We start from the raw sequence: 22,363 nt of genomic DNA on the forward strand, positions 1-22,363 counted from the left end.
CCGCTCTGCTTCGTCTCCTTTCTTTTTATTGACTCTCCATCCTGCATCGCGTCAGAGATTGGTAGTGGGTGTAAATTCCCGGTAACTAATCCTAACCGTCGAGGTCGACGATAACTCCACTCGGTTATCTCTGCAGTACGGAACGAACCGCTTAAGCAGTTCGTGTCCGAAGTCGAGCTGCGGCCAGGTACGATCGCCCGATTAACCATCCATGTAGGTACTTAGCTAGGTCGAGTTTGGCGAACAACCCTATCCTACGCGGGTGGCCGATTGGCACGATTGTGGTGAGGTCGAGAGACCCACCTGTGACTAGCTCCCGGCGTTGTTCCGAGAGGGTCACGACTGAATTGTCCGTCCGGTGGGCGATGTGCCGCGATTTGAATTATGTGGCCGATCGCACGCCGGCGGGCACGAATTCGCAATATATATATATATATATATATATATATATATATATATATATATATATATATATATATATATATATATATATATATATATATTGAATACCATATAACTATATCTCAGAAATTTTTTCTTCATACAAACTTCCATCATTGCTATAAATTATCAAGTACGACTGTTTGCACGACAGCCGTCAAGCAGTGCCTTATGTCGCGACGCCATATGGTTGAATGGCAAGTGGCCTGCAGACCAGATGTGTGAGATACATATTCTGCCAATGAAGACTGTGAATGCTGCAGAGCATCCAATCACAGTTGCTTGGATGGATCTTCCCAGGGTATTCTTCATGAAAAATCCAAAGCTTATTATTCCACGGAGAAAAATTAATATACATTGGTAGGCATCCGAGGGGTTTTCAAAGCAAATTATAAATGCATTTCCACATTATTTTGTTTTAATTTTCAGTGTTCAAGTCCATATTGCTGGAAATTCAATTCCATCCTGATAGAAATCTGTTGTTGTTGTTCCAGTACCGAGGCGAGCACAACCCTCTGAATTGAATGACGACCGACCGATCGCATTAACTTCTGACAATGAAGTGTTTAGAGAGAATTGTAACAACATTTCTTCCCCAGTGACTAGTGAATTGCATTAACAGCTTTCAATATGCCAAATCAATCAAGCAAGTCTGTTAACGACGCAGTTCTGTGCACTGTCCAACACCACATTGACACAATTGGGTGTTTACGCAGGCTACCTTCATAGATTTCTCATTCCCATTCAACTAAATTCCACCACACTGATTGTTGGAGAAGCTGCAAAACTTTAATGTCAACCCATCTCTCGTTCTATGGATCAGCGATTTCCTACTAGTCCAGTCAAACGAGCTCATTTTTTCATGATCTCGGGAAAAATCTGCAACAGACTTTATTTTAGCAGAATGCATTTCTATAAGGTCCCGATAACAATATACTAAAAGTCCCAAGGAATCCTCGCACGGGAATGATGCTTTATTTGCAGAAATCAAATCTTCTTCTTCCTCTTTCGGCTAGCTCCCGTTAGGGGTCGCCACAGCGGACCAACTGTCTCCATTTCGCTCTATCCTCCACATCTTCCATTGACACTCCAACCACCCGCATGTCCGCCCTCACCGCATCCATGAACCTCTTCTTTGGCCTTCCTCTTCTCCTCCTGCCTGGCGGCTCCATCTTCAACATCCTTCTCCCGATATACTCCGTTTCCCTCCTGTGCACATGTCCAAACCATCTCAATCTCGCCTCTCTCACTTTGTCTCCAAACCGTCCTACCTGCGCTGTCCCTCTAATACACTCATTTCTTATCCTATCCATCCTCGTCACTCCCAACGAGAATCGCAGCATCTTTAACTCTGCCACCTCCAGCTCCGCTTCCTGTATTTTTGTTAGTGCCACCGCCTCCAAACCATACAACATAGCTGGTCTCACTACCGTCTTGTATACTTTCCCCTTCACTCTTGCAGCTACCCTTCTGTCACAAATCACTCCTGCAACTCTTCTCCACCCACTCCATCCTGCCTGCACTCTCTTTTTCACTTCTCTCCCACACTCTCCGTTACTTTGGACAGTTGATCCCAAGTATTTAAACCAATCCACCTTCCCCACCTCAACTCCTTGCAACTGCACCATACCACCACCCTCCCTCTCATTTACGCACATGTACTCCGTCTTACTCCTACTGACTAACATTCCCCTTCTCTCCAGTGCGTACCTCCACCTCTCAAGGCTCGATTCAGCCTGCTCCCTACAGATCATGATGTCATCCACGAACATCATGGTCCATGGAGACTCCAGTCTGATCTCGTCCGTCAACCTGTCCATCACCATTGCAAACAGGAAAGGGCTCAGAGTCGATCCTTGGTGCAATCCCACTTTAACCTTAAACCGGTCCGTCATTCCTACCGCACACCTCACCGCTGTCACACTGTCCTCATACATATCCTGCACGATCCTCACATACTTCTCCAACACTCCCGACTTCCTCATACAATACCACAACTCCTCTCTTGGCACCCTATCATAAGCTTTCTCTAAATCCACAAACACACAATGTAACTCCTTCTGGCCTTCGCTATACTTCTCCATCAACATTCTCAAAGCAAACATCACATCAGTGGTGCTCTTTCCTGGCATAAACCCATATTGCTGCTCACAGATCGTCACCTCTCCTCTCAACCGAGCTTCCACTACTCTTTCCCACAACTTCATGGTGTGGCTTAACAACTTTATCCCTCTGTAATTTCCACAGCTCTGCACATCACCCTTATTCTTGAAAATCGGAACGAGTACACTTAATCTCCACTTCTCCGGCATCCTCTCACTTTCCAAGACTTTATTAAACAATCTGGTTCACAACCCCACTGCCATCTCTCCTAAGCACTTCCATGCCTCCACTGGTATACCATCTGGGCCAACCACCTTTCCACTTTTCATCTTCCTCATAGCAGTCCTCACTTCATCCTTACTGATCCACCCCACTTCCAGATTCACTATCTCCACCTCTTCCAACCTTCTCTCTCTCTCATTTTCTTCATTCATCAGCTCCTCAAAGTACTCCATCCACCTTCTCAACACACTCTCCTCGCTCGTCAGCACATTCCCATTTGCGTCCTTTATCACCCTAACCTGCAGCACATCCTTCCCAGCTCGGTCCCTCTGTCTTGCCAATCGGTATAAATCCTTTTCCCCTTCTTTTGCATCCAACTTCTCATACAGCTCGTCATATGCCTTTTCTTTGGCCTTTGCCACCTCTCTTTTTGCTTTTCGACGCCACTCCTTGTACTCCTGCCGACTTTCTTCATCTCTCTGACTATCCCACTTCTTTTTCGCCAACCCCTTCTTCCTTATACTTTCCTGTACTTCCTCATTCCACCACCAAGTCTCCTTATCTTCCTTCCTCTGTCCAGATGTCACACCAAGTACCTTCCTAGCTATCTCCCTCACAACTTCTGCTGTCGTTGCCCAATCATCCCACCCATCTTTACCACCATCCAACGCCTGTCTCACCTCCTCCCTAAATTTCACGCAACAGTCTTCCTCCTTCAGCTTCCACCATCTGGTCCTTGGTTCAGCCCTCACTCTCTTCCTCAACCTCACCTCTAAAGTCATCCTACAGACCACCAATCGATGCTGTCGAGCTACACTCTCCCCTGCCACAACCTTACAGTCACTAATCTCTTTCAGGTTGCATCTCCTACTTAAGATGTAATCCACCTGTGTGCACTTTCATCCACTCTTGTATGTCACCCTGTGTTCCTCCTTCTTCTTGAAATACGTGTTTACCACTGCCATTTCCATTCTTTTTGCAAACTCTACCACCATTTGCCCTTCCACATTTCTCTTGTTGAGACCGTACCTCCCCATCACCTCCTCATCCTCTTTATTCCCTTCCCCAACATGTCCATTGAAATCTGCTCCAATCACCACTCTTTCATCCTTGGATACACTCTCCACCACTTCATCTAACTCACTCCAGAAATCTTCTTTATATTCCATCTCACACCCCATATGTGGGGCATATGCACTGATGACATTCATCATCACCCCTTCAATTTCCAACTTCACACTCATCACTCGGTCAGACACTCTCCTCACCTCCAATACCCTCTTGACATGATCTTCCTTCAGGATTATCCCGACACCATTTCTCCTCCCATCCACACCATGGTAGAACAGTTTGAAACCACCTCCAATGCTCCTCGCCTTACTCCCAATCCACTTGGTCTCTTGTACACACAGTATGTCCACCTTTCTTCTCTCCATCATATCAGCATTTGCAGACATCAAATATGGTGGCCAAAATCCCAGATTTTCATATACTTTTGAATCTGCCCCGATATAGTTCATCAATGATTTATGTGATTATAAAAGCAGTTTTATGCAACAAAAAACAACAAAAGAGACATTGTGAAGTGGAAATAATTTATATACTGACATTTGTTGGGCTTTTTCAGCCACATATGCCAGTAGCGGTATTGTGAAAATCGGCAATTTAGGACTTAAGGGCAAGAACGAGTGCAACCTGAAACTGGTATCAGCATATAAGGCCAAATTAAAAAAAAAATACCAGTTAATCGTCTGGATTTTTTTTAAAGGAAGGAGGAGGCCCATTTTATTTGTTATTGGTTCTTATTTATTTATTTATTTTCAAAATGGCTGCCAGCATTTAGTCACCGGAAAATCCTGTACCTGATGCGCCATTTTTTTATTACCTCCACACCACCCCCCCCCCCTCCCCCAAAATGACACGGGTCGTAAACCAGACATGTGAGTTTTCTACACAAAAACAAATATAACGTGGGTCATCTACCTCCAAACAAATATGACATGAGTCATCTTCCTCCAAACAAATATGACATGAGTCATCTTCCTCCAAACAAATATGACGCGAGTCATCTACCTCCAAACAAATATGACGTGAGTCATCTACCTCCAAACAAATATGACGTGAGTCATCTTCCTCCAAACAAATATGACGTGAGTCATCTTCCTCCAAACAAATATGACATGAGTCATCTTCCTCCAAACAAATATGACGTGAGTCATCTTCCTCCAAACAAATATGACATGAGTCATCTTCCTCCAAACAAATATGACGCGAGTCATCTACCTCCAAACAAATATGACGTGAGTCATCTACCTCCAAACAAATATGACGTGAGTCATCTACCTCCAAACAAATATGACGTGAGTCATCTTCCTCCAAACAAATATGACGTGAGTCATCTTCCTCCAAACAAATATGACATGAGTCATCTTCCTCCAAACAAATATGACATGAGTCATCTTCCTCCAAACAAATATGACGCGAGTCATCTACCTCCAAACAAATATGACGTGAGTCATCTACCTCCAAACAAATATGACGTGAGTCATCTTCCTCCAAACAAATATGACATGAGTCATCTTCCTCCAAACAAATATGACGCGAGTCATCTTCCTCCAAACAAATATGACGCGAGTCATCTACCTCCAAACAAATATGACATGGGTCATCTACCTCCAAACGAATATGACGTGGGTCATACACCTCCAAACAAATATAACGTGAGTCATCTCCCTCCAAACTAATATGACGTGTGTCATCTACCTCCAAACAAACATGACATGGGTCATCTACCTCCAAACAAACATGACATGGGTCATCTACCTCCAAACAAATATGACGAGAGTCATCTACCTCCAAACAAATATAAGGTGGGTCATCTACCTGACAAATCACGTACACACTCACTCAGCCTATTAAAAATACATTACACAGTTCCAAACAAATACATAATAAATATACATGGTGAAATACAAAAGAAAACCATACACTTCGTGCATATTAAAATGATTGGCAATGCCATCTTTCTATACAAATCTACAGTAAACATTTAATACACAGATTTACATATGTGGGATGTGGACTCACCAGCGCACCCTGGTCCAACTCGGTAGACAATATAAAAACTCAGTGTCGACATTGGGACAAATGATCGATTCGATGAATGGTGGAAGAGTCGTACACGGAGATATGGATTCTGAATTGGTGCGAACCGCTTCAACATACCGAATGTCCTTCCCTCCATCCGTTCGTCAAAAATTAAGAAGAACCTCTCTAACCAACCGTGTTTCATTCGTATCTAGTTTGTTGTTGTTTATTTTTTTCCTTGTGTTGCTGTTTATTACCTCTGCCACTGAAGGTGAAGGAGGTTATGTTTTCAGGTATCTGTCTCTGTCTGTCTGTCTGTCTGTCTGTCTCTCTCTCTAATATCTTAAAAAGTTGTGGACGGATCCGGATGAAATTTTGTGACAGATTGCGTATGTGAGAAGGAAGAATTGGTTCAATTTTGGTGAATATCTGAATCCGGATCCGACTACTATAATTTTTTAAGCGATTCTTCACCATTGAGAGATAGGTCAGGTCAGGTATGGGAGAATGTGCCAGAACAGCGCGTTGCTGCGTCCACTTTCCGCCGGTACTCCAGGGGCCTCAGTATGGCCTTCCCCCAGGCAGATGCCAGGCCCATCCCCATCTCCTTGAGATGCTGGTCAACCTGCTGCAACCACGAGGCACGTGGTCGGCCCATTGGCCTCCTCCACTCACGAGACTCCCTCGTTGAGAGAATCTGGTGAGCAGGATCAGCGTCAGGAAAACGAGCCACATGTCCATACAGCCGCAAGTGATGCTCCCGGACCATGCAGGTAACAAATCTCATCCGAGTCTCTCGCAGCAACCGCTCGTTGGGCACAAAATCTGACCAGGGATAGCCAAGGATTCTTCAAAGAGACCTGGTACCAAAGGAATTAAGTCTCCATCTCTGATCCTTGGTCAGAGTCCAAGTCTCGCATCCATAGAGCAAGACTGGAAGCACCAAGGACCTGAAGACTCGGACTTTCGTCCTCCCGAACAGGTACCAGCAGCGCTACACCCCATGATCCAGTGAATCCATGACTCCCCAGGCCCGCCCAGACGTCTATTGACCTCTGACTCACAGCCAGCAGAGACATGAATATCACTGCCAAGGTAAGTTAATCTCTCCACAACCTCAACATCCTCACCACAAACAGACACAGACAGGACAGCAGCATCCAAGATGTTATTGAAAGCCTGGATCTTAGTTTTGACCCAAGAAACCCGTAATCCCAGCGGCTCCAACTCCTCATTTAGCACATCGAGGGCCCCCAAAAGGATGTCTAAAGTCTCCACAAAGATGACTGCATCATCTGCGAAATCAAGGTCCGAGATGTTGACATTCCCAAACGATGTACCGCAGCTTGATCTTTCCGACATCCTCCCTAGAATCCAGTCCATACAAGTGCTGAAAAGTGTGGGGGCCAGTACACACCCCTGACGAACTCCAGTAACAACTGGAAATAAGTCAGAGATGGTACCACCAAACTTCACAGCACTCTCAGTACCAGAGTAGAGTTCAGACATCAGATCGATCAGTTTTGGTGGCACCCCACGAAGACCAAAAATCCTCCAGAAGACATCCCAATTCACCGAATAAAATGCTCTACAGAAATCAACATGAGCTGCAAGTAGCCCCTGCTGAAACTCTCGTCTGCATTCGGTGAGGTCTCCAAGTGGAAGGATACGGTCAATCGTTGACCTCTTTGGTGTAAAGTCTGACTGCTCTGGGCACTGGTGCTCAATTAAATGGTGGCGAATCCTATCAAGAATTATCCGAGCAAAGACCTTGCCTGGCACTGAGAGCAGCGTCACTCCTCGGTAGTTGTTGCAGTCTTGGCGATCAACCTTCCCTTTCCAGAGAGGGACAACAAGGCCCCTCTTCCAGTCAGTTGGGATGATGCCTGTGTTCCAGGCAGAGCACAAAACTGCATGCAACGACACGAGCGCAGCATTTCCACCAGCCTTGAGAAGTTCAGCATGGATGCCACAGATCCCTGGAGCTTTACCCTGTTTCAACCGGTTCACCACAGCCCGAGTTTCCACAAGCGAAGGTGGACCACAATTGATTGGAGGGTCAGCAACAGGGATTGCAACACCCTTGACATCCAACTCGACAGTTGGTGGATCAGCCTGGGACAACCGCTCAAAGTAACCGGCCCAGCGGGCCTTCACTTCAGACTCCTCTGTTAAGAGCCGACCACTCTCTCCTCTAACTGCAGTGCTCCGAGGGATGGGCTTGGATGAACGCAATGCGCGAATTTCCCTGTAAGCGGGACGAGAATCACCTGTCCACAGGTGATGCTCTACCCCCTCACAGATTCCTCGCACATAGGCCTCCTTGTCCACCCTTAGTGCACGTACAGTTTTACGCCTCAGCTCCCTGAACAGCTCAGCTCTGCCATTCAGCCTGGCCCTGCTACTCTGGTCAATGGTATCCAGTGTCCCTTGAGAGACAAAATTCTTCTTTGCCCTGCGGTGAGCTCCAAGACATCCACCGGCAACATCAAGGACGGTGGTCTTGAAGGTAATCCACAACTCTTCAGGACCCCCCAAAGCACTCAGACACCCCAAATGTCCACTCAGCCTGTTCACAAACTCCTCAGCTACTCTCTCATCCTTGAGCTTGCCAACATCCAGCCTAGGCTGGGATGGTACCATTCTCCAGGATTTAAGGTGCAGCTTTAGAGTTGCTACAACAAGCTGGTGGTCAGTATTGAGGAACTGAGCACTCCGGTAACCCTGCCGTTCTGGATCATCCTCCAGCAACCGTCAACGAGGACATGGTCAATCTCCTTTGCCACACCGCCGGCGTTGGAATACCAAGTCCAGCGATGAGCTTGTGGGCGCTGAAACCATGAACCGGCCACCCTAAGTCCATGACTTCTTGCAAAGTCAAGGAACTTAGTGCTATTCTGATTCATAGTTCCTGACCCATGGGGACCAACACATGTCTCATAACCATCCCTATCAGTTCCAGTCGATGCATTGAAATCCCCCAAGATTGGAAGTGTATCTCGTCTGGGGCACTGATCAACCAGACTCGAGCGTGGCGTAGAATGTGTCCTTCACGGTGAGGTCACTCGCCTCAGTCCGAGCATAAACAGAGACCAGGGAAATGACACCGAAGGAGTGACGAATCCTAAGTCTCATAATACACTCGTTTACCGGTGTTACCTCAATTATCATTGGGGTCAGATTATTGGACACAGCGACAGCAACTCCTTGAGTATGGTAACCATCAGAGCGACCAGACCAATAGTAGGTGTAACCACCCACCATTATCTCGCCGCAATCCGGTCTCCGAACCTCAGAGAGTGCTGCAATACCGATGTCCAAACGCTTGAGCTCAGATGATAACAGAGACAGGTGATCATCCTCTCTTAGGGATAGGACATTCCAGGCACCCACCCGAAGGGACCGCCTCAGGTTAACCCAAGGAGACCGCCGTCTGGTGGACGACACCTCAGCACCACTCCGACACAATCTCCCGCAATCTGACCCAGGGAGGTTACCCTGTGGTTTCCCTCCTTTCATCAAAGATTGGGGGTCCCGAAGGCTTTGCCCCAATCCCACCATCCGGTGAGCTGCGAAGGGAAGCTGCACAGGAGGTACTCCCACAGAGTGGGTTTTCAGATTTTTTTGCGTTTGTGTGTTTTGCGGAATGAAGGGTTTTACAGTGGCAGGAGTGCAAATCCTGCCACCAACCTCCTAATAAAAAAGTAACCCAATTGCAGGAGGACGTCCGCAGACACAGTTGGGCACTAGATATGGATGGCTGTTGGCTCACAAGGAGCTCCTCCACCCTTTGACAGGTTTAGTTTTTAATCCTGCTGGGTGTCCATATCCAAACACCCTCCTGCATGCAACGAGAGATAGGGCTAAACCGAAATATAGCAAGATATCTCAAATAGTTGTGAATGGATTTGGACGAAACTTGTTGGACAGCTTCGGTGTGAAGCAAGGCCGAATTGGTTCAATTTTGGTGAAGATCCGAATCTGGATCTGGAAATGGGAATTATTTAATTTGCACGTGATTCTTCACCATTGAGAGATAGGGCCAAAAATGATATACAACAGCACAATGTCTCAAAAATGTAATGGGCCCAATATGTTCTCTTGGATCAGGCATTGCGTGGTGGAAGTATGCACTCTCCCGAGTGTCCTTCTAGTTTTTTGTGTTGTTGTTTCGTTTGAGGTTTATTGTTTCGCATATTAGGGAAGTAATCATCAGTTCTCACGGCTACTTTATAAGCGGTGCAGCAATTTCACTGCATAGCTTCCTTCTGACACTGGTGCGATTTTTTTTTTCTCATGATGTTTGACAAAATAACAAACAAAAAAATGGAGGCAGCTTCAAAAAAGGAAGCAGGTGGGGACGATCAACTGGAGTTTTTTTTTAGTTTGGTTCACCAAACACTCAGTTCGACCTTTAGTATGAAGGTGACAGGTGTTCTCAATACAGCAGTTTTTAAATTTGGTTCATGTCTGTCATACTTAATGAGCAATTGCATTCTGTACACTCAATGTTGTTCTCTTATGAAAATTCCGATATTCATCATTTTTATAGCAGAGATGTACCGACATAACAGATACTATATAATAAGTTTGTCCACTCGCACAAATGATATTTTTGGCTAATTTGTTTTTTTCTTTTCAGAACAAATCCTGTCTGAATGCACCTGCAAGTGCAATGGAGATGTGTTGTATATGTAATGAGCCAACCTCTGATGGAAAGCATACTCAAGGTAAAGCAAGGGTTTTAGGTTGTATGCTTGGGGAAAGAAATTATAAATCAAAACAGGTAGTTTTAACACTGTATAGAAATGTAGTGATGGTCTCATGCAGAATATCATGTACAGTTTTGGTCACTGCATCAGAGGAAGGACATAGTTGCCATTGAGACGGCACAGTATAGAACCGTAGAGCGACTGGATTGATTCCGGGCCGAGCTCGACTCAGCTATGAGGATCAGCTGGCGGCTGAAAAATTATTTATATATGTTACAAAGGAGGCGATTAAGAGTGAATGTGATGGAGATGTTTAAGTTAATGAAGGGTAGTCCCAAAGACAAAATAAGTGCAGAATAGTTTTTCAGCAAAATGGACAACGGCAGGACGAGGGGGTCACATTTTCTGAGTGAAGAGGACAGTTAAAATGCAGTAAGACAGGGGCCTTTCACTCAAAGTGGTGAATGCTTGGAATTGCCTCCCTGCCAGGCTAGTGGCAGTAGAGTCAGTGGATAGTTTTAAGATTAAACTGTATAAGTGTCTGGAAGTAGTGGGGATGGGTAAGTACGAATGTTATAGCACAATTGTGCAGGCTTGATGGGTCTAATGGCAATGAAGTTCCTTGTATTACTCTTTACAAAGGACACCGTAGGACCTTTAAAGTCTATCAACTAATGCCGACAAATGGGACCAAGTTCGATGTCTACCTGGGGGACAGCACACACACTGGTGTTTGTCCCTGCATGTGAAAAATCTGGATGGTAGTATAGACAGTAGTAGTTTGGATTTTAACCCAAGTTAGACAGCTCAAAGTAGAGTTTGCATAACTCTTGGTATCTTACCAGCCCTCTGGGAAATTCAAATAATTGATAATACATAATGGAGGCTTCATTTCCTTGAGTGTTTTATTGTTTGTGCCCTCGGTGTTGGTTTTATGAACGTTGTGCACAACCATCAAATCATGTCACATGGCCTTAAAGTAAATTAAATATTTGGGGCAGGGATTAAAAAAATTAACCCCCAACATATGAACAACAAAAAAATACATTTTAATTTAGCATGAGGAAGAACTTCATTATCTGATAAAAGGATTTATACGAATGGAGTAATCATTAATAGACTATTCAAAATATCTACAAAATACGAAATAGCACTTGGATTTTAGAAACCTTTGGCACAACAGCACATTCAAACAAAACATAATAACATGTTTGATAACAGGTAAAGATACAAGTTTATAAACTCTTACCTTGTACAGCTTTTCCTTAAGGCAGCAATACTTTGTACGTTTGAATGAGTTGTTATACAGTCGGTCATTGGCCTTTATATTCCAACTCAATTCTGCAGAAAACATGTGAATGATTCATATTAATAAACATTCATATCCCAGCAATTTTACACAACCCAGAAGATGATGCAGCATGAGACATGCTACCCATCTGAGAGTTCAACTTTGAAATTTCTCTCTTTAGAAACACCTGTGTCAGTTCCACATTTTTCAGTGTTCCATGTAAGGTTGAAAACGTTTATTAAATAAATAAAATTGTGGATAAATAATTACCTGCACTTTGTAAACATGTTTAGTCGGCCAAACACATCTCAAAATGACTTCGATTAGGTCCAGAGTTGGTGACTAGAGTCTATTGTGACTTGATTCGAAATTGACAAAATTGACTTGAGACTTGGGACTTGTGACTTACAGTATGTGTAACTTGAGTTTCTGTTGACACGTTGACAATGTTTGGAAAATAATCATTGAATAAACATCAAATTAAAACAGGGTTTAAAATGAAACATAAATTATTTTCAGTCGTGACCGTGCGTGGTTTTCTTAATAACGATGTGTGCCGTATTTTCAAGCAAATAACATTAAATTAGTTCCAAACATTCCAACTGCGGGGTATACTCATGTGCGGGTAACATGGTATTTCACCACAAGGCATATGACACAACCACAGGGGGTAAAGGAAATGATTAAGGAGGGACAAAAAGAGGCTTTTTTTTTTGCAAGTTTAACTGTAATATCTCTAATTACAGTTCTTTCACATATTTTACCGACACACACACACCACACACACACACACACACACACACACACACACACACACACACACACACACACACACACACACACACACACACACACACACACACACGATTGGGGCGGTTGGGATGACACATTTTAAAGAAGAAGAAGGCGCTTCCAACCAAAAGTAAAAAACTAGATCGACTACTAATTTGAACAAAAAGCAAGAGCAGACCCAGTGTCAGGCAACGTTTCGCCAGCTTCATCAGGCACAATAGACAGGCCACAACTCCTCTCTTGGCACCCTATCATAAGATTTCTCTAAATCCACAAACACACAATGTAACCCCTTCTGGCCTTCCCTATACTTCTCCATCAACATTCTCAAAGCAAACATCGCATCAGTGGTGCTCTTTCCTGGCATAAACCCATATTGCTGCTCACAAATCGTCACCTCTCCTCTCAACCTCGCTTTCACTACTCTTTCCCACACCTTCATGGTGTGGCTTAACAACTTTATCCCTCTGTAATTTCCACAGCTCTGCACATCACCCTTATTCTTGAAAATTGGAACCAGTACACTTAATCTCCACTCCTCTGGCATCCTCTCACTTTCCAAGACTTTATTAAACAATCTGGTTAACAACCCCACTGCCATCTCTCCTAAGCACTCCCATGCCTCCACTGGTATACCATCTGCCCCAACCGCCTTTCCACTTTTCATCTTCTTCATAGCAGTCCTCACTTCATCCTTACTGATCCATCCCACTTCCAGATTCACCATCTCCACCTCTTCCAACCTTCTCTCTCTCTCTCATTTTCTTCATTCATCAGCTCCTCAAAGTACTCCATCCACCTTCTCAACACACTCTCCTTGCTCGTCAGCACATTCCCATTTGCATCCTTTATCACCCAAACCTGCAGCACATCCTTCCCAGCTCGGTCCCTCTGTCTTGCCAATTGGTATAAATCCTTTTCCCCTTCTTTTGTATCCAACTTCTCATACAGCTAGTCATATGCCTTTTCCTTGGCCTTTGCCACCTCTCTTTTTGCCTTTCGTCGCCACTCCTTGTACTCCTGCCTACTTTCTTCATCTCTCTGACTATCCCACTTCCTTTTCGCCAACCCCTTCTTCCTTATACTTTCCTGTACTTCCTCGTTCCACCATCAAGTCTCCTTATCTTCCTTCCTCTGTCCAGATGTCACACCAAGTACCTTCCTAGCTATCTCCCTCACCACTTCTGCTGTAGTTGCCCAATCATCCCACCCATCTTTCCCACTATCCAACGCCTGTCTCACCTCCTCCCTAAATTTCACGCAACAGTCTTCCTCCTTCAGCTTCCACCATCTGGTCCTTGGTTCAGCCCTCACTCTCTTCCTCAACCTCACCTCTAAAGTCATCCTTCAGCCCACCAATCGATGCTGTTGAGCTACACTCTCCCCTGCCACAACCTTACAGTCACTAATCTCTTTCAGGTTGCATCTCCTGCTTAAGATATAATCCACCTGTGTGCACTTTCCTCCACTCTTGTACATCACCCTGTGTTCCTCCTTCTTCTTGAAATACGTATTTACCACTGCCATTTCCATTCTTTTTGCAAACTCTACCACCATTTGCCCTTCCACATTTCTCTTGTTGATACCATACCTACCCATCACCTCCTCATCTTCTTTATTCCCTTCCCCAACATGCCCATTGAAATCTGCTCCAATCACCACTCTTTCATCCTTGGATACACTCAGCACCACTTCATCTAACTCACTCCAGAAATCTTATTTATATTCCATCTCACACCCCATATGCGGTGCATATGCACTGATGACATTCATCATCACCCCTTCAATTTCCAACTTCACACTCATCACTCGGTCAGACACTCTCCTCACCTCCAATACCCTCTTGACATAATCTTCCTTCAGGATTACCCCGACACCATTTCTCCTCCCATCCACACCATGGTAGAACAGTTTGAAACCACCTCCAATGCTCCTAGCCTTACTCCCCCATCCACTTGGTCTCTTGTACACACAGTATGTCCACCTTTCTTCTCTCCACCATATCAGCCAACTCTCGCCCTTTGCCAGTCATCGTCCCAACATTCAGAGTTCCAACTCTCAACTGCACACTTCTACCCTTCCCCCTCTCCCACTGTCTCCGGACTCGCCTTCCCCGTCTCCTTCTCATCCTTCGCCCAGCAGTAGCACAATTTCCACTGGTACCCTGCTGACCACCGGTAGCGGTGGCGTTCGTTGATAACCCGGGCCTCGACCGATCCGGTATGGAAATTCATTTTGTTGTCCGCATAATGATTTGGCATAGGTTTTTATGCCGAATGCCCTTCCTGACGCAACCCTGGTCGCCTGTTACTGCACACAGGGATATGATACACCTATTCTAACCGGGGCATACACCGGACCCAGTACAACTGGTACTCATTTCGCCGACCTCGGAAGGATGGCAGGCTGAGTCAACCTCCTGATATATATATATATATATATATATATATGTATATATATATATATATATATATATATATACACACACACATATTAATTCAGTGTCCCAATGGGGCTTGAACTCAGGACCTTTTGGGTCCCAAGCCACTGCCCTAACCACTGCACCAACACCAGGCTTTATATATATATATATATATATATATATATATATATATATATATATATATATATATATATATATATATATACATATATATATATATATATACATATATACATATATATATATATATATATATATATATATATACATATATATATATATATATAAATATATATATATATACATACACATATATATATATATACATATACATATATACATATACATACATATATATATATACATATACACCCACACACACACACACACACACACACACACACACACACACACACACACACACACACACACACACACACACACACACACACACACACACACACACACACACACACACATCATTGCAATATTGTTTAATATTGTGTAATAATATTAACTTGCGTAATTGCAATATTGTTTAATATTGTGTAATAATATTAACTTGTGTAATTGCAATATTGTGTAATAATATTAACTTCGGTAATTGCAATATTGTTTGATATTGTGTTATCATATTAACTTACGTAATTGCAATATTGTTTAATATTGTGTAATAATATTAACTTACGTAATTGCAATATTGTTTAATATTGTGTAATAATATGAACTTACGTCATTGCAATGTTGTTTAATATTGTGTAATAATATGAACTTACGTCATTGCAATGTTGTTTAATATTGTGTAATAATATTAACATACGTAATTGCAATATTGTTTAATATTGTGTAATAATATGAACTTACGTCATTGCAATGTTGTTTAATATTGTGTAATAATATGAACTTACGTAATTGCAATATTGTTTAATATTGTGTAATAATATTAACTTACGTCATTGCATTATTGTTTAATATTGTGTAATAATATTAACCTGCGTAATTGCAATATTGTTTAATATTGTGTAATAATATTAACTTACGTCATTGCAATATTGTTTAATATTGTGTAATAATATTAACTTACGTCATTGCAATATTGTTTAATATTGTGTAATAATATTAACTTGCATCATTGCAATATGATTTAATAGTTGTCTGTCACAATTGAAATCATGCATTCGCTTGATCTTGGTGTCGTCAGCAAGGTGGGACAGTACGACGGTGAAATTTGTATTGCATGTCCCATAGTTATATAACAGCAGTTATATAACAGTTATAAGGAGTTTTTTTATTCCCATGATCCTTTATATTGACGCATCAAAACTGATGGTCACCTCGTCAATGTTACCGAGGAAATATGGCATATGGTTGCCCAGATCTGCTTTCCGCTTTTCAACAAACTCTAAGAAGCTTTTCAGTGCCAGTATTGGTTATTGTTGTTTTACTGCTTAGGATGTGATGTCACCTGACGATGTCCTGCGCATGCTACATTTGACTTTGGTCACTCACATGATTATTTTTCACCCTTTGATTTCCGCGGGCTCAGTTTTGTGTGAGCCTCAACAAAACTTGACCTGTTCATGGAAACGGCATCCTGTATGTGATCCGATGGATTGAGAATACGATAAGGTCTCTCTCAGCTAACTGGCACAGTTTAACTTCCCAGTCTAGTGCCATTTTTTCCCCGTCCACTTCAAATACCCAATCAGCCTCTCCCTTGCCATTTTATTCTACAAACTGACAAAATTTCAGTTTGAATTCACTCTTGAAACATTTCCTTTTTCTCTTACTTGTACTGACAGCAGACATTGTGGGGCAAGGACCTGTAATGGCCTGGTCGATTTCATGGAATGATATGAAATTCAACAGCCTGCAGGGTATTGATACATTGCTAATGGATGAGCAGCGTGGTTTCCGGTCGCATCGGCACCAGGAACCACGCTGGTTTTCAACACATCGGTACCGTAAACTTTAATTATAACAACAATCCTTTCTCAAGATATTCATTTTAATGTCAGTTGGTTATTTACCGCAAAAGACTCAATCACTCAGTGGGCTGTTACCACGTCAACGATGAGGTCCCTGGTTGAGTCAGGATGTTTTCACACTTGCCCCATGTGGGAAATGATTTTTATCAATTGACCCACTTCCTCTCTCCTTATGCCTACTGTATGTCATAGACCTTATGATCACTTGCAATGAGAATTTACTTTTGCTGGGGATTGGCTGGTTACCAATCCCATTTTCCTGGCCATTGTTTTTCTCCACTGGGATGGAGTCTTCTTCACAATCGGTACTTCCCTCATCATCCCCATCGTCCGTATGAGACATTTCCTCGCTTCCCTCTGGACTGTGCATGTTAGCAGTTATACCTGTGGGCAAGGGCTGCAGCATTGGGGAGGGGGGAAGGTGAAGGTGTGAACGGGATGGGGGGTGGGGGGAAGGGGGTCAGAAAACCACAAATTATTTCATTTGCACTCAGATAACCACCGTAATTAACACAATACCTACCTCAAACCCAACTATCCGTCAGGTATTTCCAACACCATACTTTAATATTACTACTGCACAGGTGGTACTGATGCAAGCAAATACTAGGTCACATACTCTAATCAAAATATTAAATTCAAAATATTTCACTTCATCATCTGAGAAAGCAAGCCAGAACATATAATCTTGAAAATTTAAGGCTGAACTATCCAACCATGTAGGTCTTGCCAAAGTTATATCCAAAGTTATGTGTTACTAGGATACCTGCCCATAGAGTAGAGCAGTACTCAATTGAGTGAGAGAGAGAGACAGAGAGAGGAGAAAAAAAACCCATACACCGAGTAGGAAAGGCTTGGATCGACGGAAGATGCCCAGTCTGCGACTGGCTTTGAAGGGCAGCTATGCTTCGTAGTCATCCCAGGAGAGGTCATGTCTGTTGGTGAGGCCTAGAAGTTCAAGAGACTAAACTTCTATCCAGTGGATGAGCAAGAAAATAAACGGGTGGGTTGATTTGACAATCCTTCCAGAATGACAGCGTGAAACAGAGAGATTTGTCAGCATTCAAAAGGCAGGACTGAAAGGAGGAGGTTTGTAGTGGTGGCTGAGAGGAGTGATACTAGACGGAGCTCAAGATATCAAAATAAAGAACAGGAAGAGAACTTTTCTATCTTCAAGCCATGTATTTATCACAAACACATGAAAGAAGGGGAAAAGAGTGGAGAGGTTTCCATATGAGGATGCTACCAATGACACAAATCATGTACACTCACATGTAACCCTGCATATATGTACACATGTAATCTGACTGCACATATATACATGGAATATACATGTAATCCTAATGTACACATGTAATCCTACGACACATATACAGTGTTACGGATCCGGGGTTCGAGTTTCGCCAAGAGAGGAAGCGCTCGAATTCCTCCTGAACACGCAGTCCTGAACACGAACACCAGGCACGAATAACTTCATTCTCCAGTGGGTTGCTAAGCAACCACGAGCGCCGATTGGTAATGCCAAGCTGGAAGGGTTACACCACCTCGCGTGATAACTTACGTGTGGACGGCTGCACCAAGGGGGACGTGGGGGGGGGGGTCTTGTGCCTCGATGCATACTCTAGTTAACTTACAAGATCAGGTAGAGCCAAGTGGAGCTGTGAGTATGCACCGGCTAATCAAGAGCAAATCACATGGGGCAGAACTTCTCAGCTACACTAGGTACAGACTACGCTGGACCATGAGGGAAAAGATGCCATGAGCTGGGTACATTTATAACACAAGCATGTTTATTTATAACTAGTGGAGCAAGGGAAATGCAAATATCTACAACAGAAACAAGATAGTGTGCAAAATTATACCGATATAACAAAGCTTACACACTCTTAACTTATACTATACAAGACAGGTACCATTAGAAACATACCCAAGGAAAGTTAGAGAGCAAAGAGAGATGAGACGAGATGTTTGTGACCTCTGTTGTACCTGGCGTGGCCGACAGGCCCATGCTTCCCAGTTTCTTCGGAGGGGGAGGAGGGGAGGAAAACTGAGGATGTCGTATGGTGTGTGGTTGGAGGAGGTGTGATGAGGGTGCAGTGAAATGTGGATGAGGTGCAGATCACAAAATAGAAAGAGGTGGGCATCTGTGGGGTCGCTCTGAAAAGAGCAGACGTTCGGGACTTGTCCTTGCTGATTGCTCTTTTGCGTCCACAGCAGACGAGAGGAAAACATGAGACAGAACGTGTGAGAGGATAGTCCTAATGATGTGTGAGGAAGTCTAAGTGTAAATATGTTTCGGCTTGGCCCTAATGAATGTGTTGAGCACGGCGCCTGAATCACTTGCCCACCCAGCGCTCCGCTCCACCCGCTCTGCTCTGTGAACTTCGTCCACCTGTTCAGCTCCACCTTCTGCCAATACCGTCGACCAAGCCAAAAGCAAAAGCATGCATCTCCCTCCCCTCACAGGGTGTTTTATAGTTGTTTGTTGAGGAAGGACCCTCATGGCAGATCAGGATGGACAGTAGGAGTTTCCAAGTGCCCCCATTGGTGTGCGGACATTTCCCCAAGTGTTGGCCCTGCCCATGCAAGGACTTGGCACTAGAAATGGCCTCATTTGCTTCAGCACCTCTCCACGCGAATAATTTCTGAGATTAACATGGGGCGAGGGTATCTGGTGGCACTCTCCAGCCAAGAACATGCGCTGGACACCAAATGGGGGCCGTAATTGAGCGGAGTGCTCGGGCTATCCATACAATGTTGAACGGATTCGAGCGCTTACTTGCGCTTAAAGCAACACACCAGAACATTCCAAGCATCAGCATCCGCATTGGTACATGGCACACATTGTTCTCCACCACCTACAAAGGGCAGTGGTGGGCGTCCGTGGTGGTGACTGTGATTGTGGTGATCGTGGCAGTGGTGTAGTGGTGAGTTATGGAGTGGTGGTTGATGTGCTATAGCGGTGAGCTATGGCAGGGTGGTTGAGGCATTTTAGTGGTTGTGGCTGTTAATGGCGAAGGTAAGTGAGCTTGGATTGATGTGGGGATCATTTTTATAAAGGCGTTGTGATGGTTGTAGAAATGTTGTAGCATTGTGGTCCGATTCTGGAGAAGATCGGAGGTGAGCGTCTGTTTGACAATGGTGCGAGATTTGAACAGGAGATGGTGCGCATATTCAAAAGAGCTGCCTGTTGCTGTGGTCTGCATGCTTGCATGAAGGAAAGGGGAGGTTTGTTTGCGAAATAAAATAAAATAGATAAAAGTACAAAGGATAGAAACAAAGACATCCCTAAAAGCCCTTGCAACGCATTTTGTCCTATAAATGCACAAGACAATAGGGAAGGGATATCTAAAACGAATACTAATGAAATGACTCTCTCGGACCGCTATATGTTGTGTGTCATTGCCTAGGGGGTGGCGCCGGCTTTGCACAACTGCAACGAGTGGACATGTAACCTTCATATAATCTATTCTTAGTGTATATGTATATTCGCATGCAACCCACTCCACACATGTGTAATGTGAATGTACATATATCCATGTAACCTTACATGCTCACATGTAATCCTACTGTACATAAAAACAAGTAACCTACATGTAATCCTCTTGTAAATGTACATGTAACCTACATATATAATCCTACTGTACATACAAGTAATATGTAACATACATGTAGCTCACTTGTAATGCTACTGTACATATATACAAGTAACCTTCATGTAATCCTACTGTAAATGTACAAGTAACCTACATATATAATCCTACTAAACATAAATATAATCCCACTGTACATAGATGTAATCTACATGAATGCTCACATGTAATGCTGCTGTACATATATACATGCAATCCTACTGTAAGTGTACATGTAACCTACATATATAATCCTACTGTACATAAATATAATCCTACTATACATACATGTAATCCCACTGTACATATTGTTACGAATTTCGCCTGCCCGGCATGCGATCGGCCACGTAACTCGAATCGCGACACGTCGCCCACCGGAACGGACAATTCAGTCGTGACCCTCCTGGAACTAACGCCAAGGAGCTAGCCACGGGTGGGGGTTTAACCTCACCACAACCCAGTCCGCATTCTACCCGTGCGAAATAGGATGAATCGCTGATTGTCAATATACCTAAGTACCTGCGCGGGTAGCGTACCGAGGAGTTGTACCACGCCGCAGGTCGACTCCGGACACGAACCGCTTAAGCGGCTCGTTCCGTGCTGCAGGGATAACCAAGCAGAGTTATCATCGACCTCGACGGTTCAGATTATTTATTGGGTGTCTACACCCACGACCAATCCCTAACGTGATGCAAGATGGAACTTTCAAACAAAGGAAAGGACGCAACAAAACGGGAAACAGTTCAACAAGCAAGCACTTTATTTCACACACACACAAGGCAAGTACGTATTCACAGCCATACAAAAATGCACATATAACAGTCAAAACAAGAACAATACACAGAGTTACTACCGAATAAAAAAGGCAATTATTTTCAGCACACTTATACAGGTTTACTTACAAGACTGGCGCCACACATACATTTACACAAAAAGCAAAGAAAACGAAAGCCACCCTCATAGGCAAGGAGGCAGACAGGTCCGTGGACCAAATGAACGTGGGACCTGGGTGATCGGCCAGGTCCACGAGACCGAAGGGGTCTTACCCGCGCCCTCGTGGCGCGATGGCGGGCTCGCCGCAATGTCTGCGTAACCCGCCTGACTCCGTGCCTCTGGTATGGTCGGTGAGCTCCTTTGGGCGTGCGTCGTGCAGGCACATGTTGGTCGGCACCACGGTTGGGTTGGGGAACGGACAGGGTTAGCGGTGCTATCTCAGCGCGGATGGGGGGGGGGGAATTGTTGATGCTCGGGGTCGGGAGAGGGGAATAGCGGACGCTCCGTCCCGCTAGCAGGATCCCGGGACCGCACCGACTCCGGTGAACTCTCGCCCCTGAGCTCTCTTCCACGTCCCTGCTTCACGCAGCGACTCATCCCTCGACCTCACCTCCAAGCTCCGTCCCCTTCGCCGTCCGATCCCCGCAACGACAACCTCTCAGACTCCACGACTTCCGACGAGCGCCACTATCTGCACCCCTTTCTGCACTCCTCCGACTCGCGCCACTTTCTGCACACACGAGCTGCGTTGTTCTCGCGTCTTTATAGACCGGGGGAGGAGCTTGTACGTAGATTCGCGGATCAAAATGCGCTTGAAGGCGGGGCCATACCGCCCGACGCTCGCCCATTGGATGGAGAAAAAGGGGCGTGAGCCTCTC

The 22,363-nt window shown here is 44.3% G+C and overlaps 1 protein-coding gene across 8 annotated transcripts in view; it reads right to left on the reverse strand.

Moving 5' to 3' along the window:
• Window positions 1-22,363, reverse strand: part of LOC147017748 (phospholipid-transporting ATPase IC-like) — a 159,478-nt gene that overhangs the window by 102,513 nt on the left and 34,602 nt on the right. For 7 of the 8 annotated variants that reach the window (XM_085847630.1, XM_085847632.1, XM_085847631.1 and 4 more), the window contains 2 exons: window positions 17,302-17,476; window positions 11,815-11,906 (listed from right to left, as the gene is read on the reverse strand). In XM_085847630.1, the coding sequence (XP_085703756.1) occupies window positions 11,815-11,906; window positions 17,302-17,449 (240 nt within the window). In that variant the 5' untranslated portion in view covers window positions 17,450-17,476. Of the gene's footprint in view, window positions 1-11,814; window positions 11,907-17,301; window positions 17,477-17,917; window positions 18,648-22,363 lie in introns of those variants that run through there. The other variant, XM_085847636.1, reaches the window with a different exon arrangement.

Source organism: Eptatretus burgeri, chromosome 11 (assembly GCF_056783735.1).
Source record: "Eptatretus burgeri isolate ZD-2024b chromosome 11, Ebu_testis_v1, whole genome shotgun sequence".
Classification (NCBI taxonomy): Eukaryota; Metazoa; Chordata; class Myxini; order Myxiniformes; family Myxinidae; genus Eptatretus; species Eptatretus burgeri.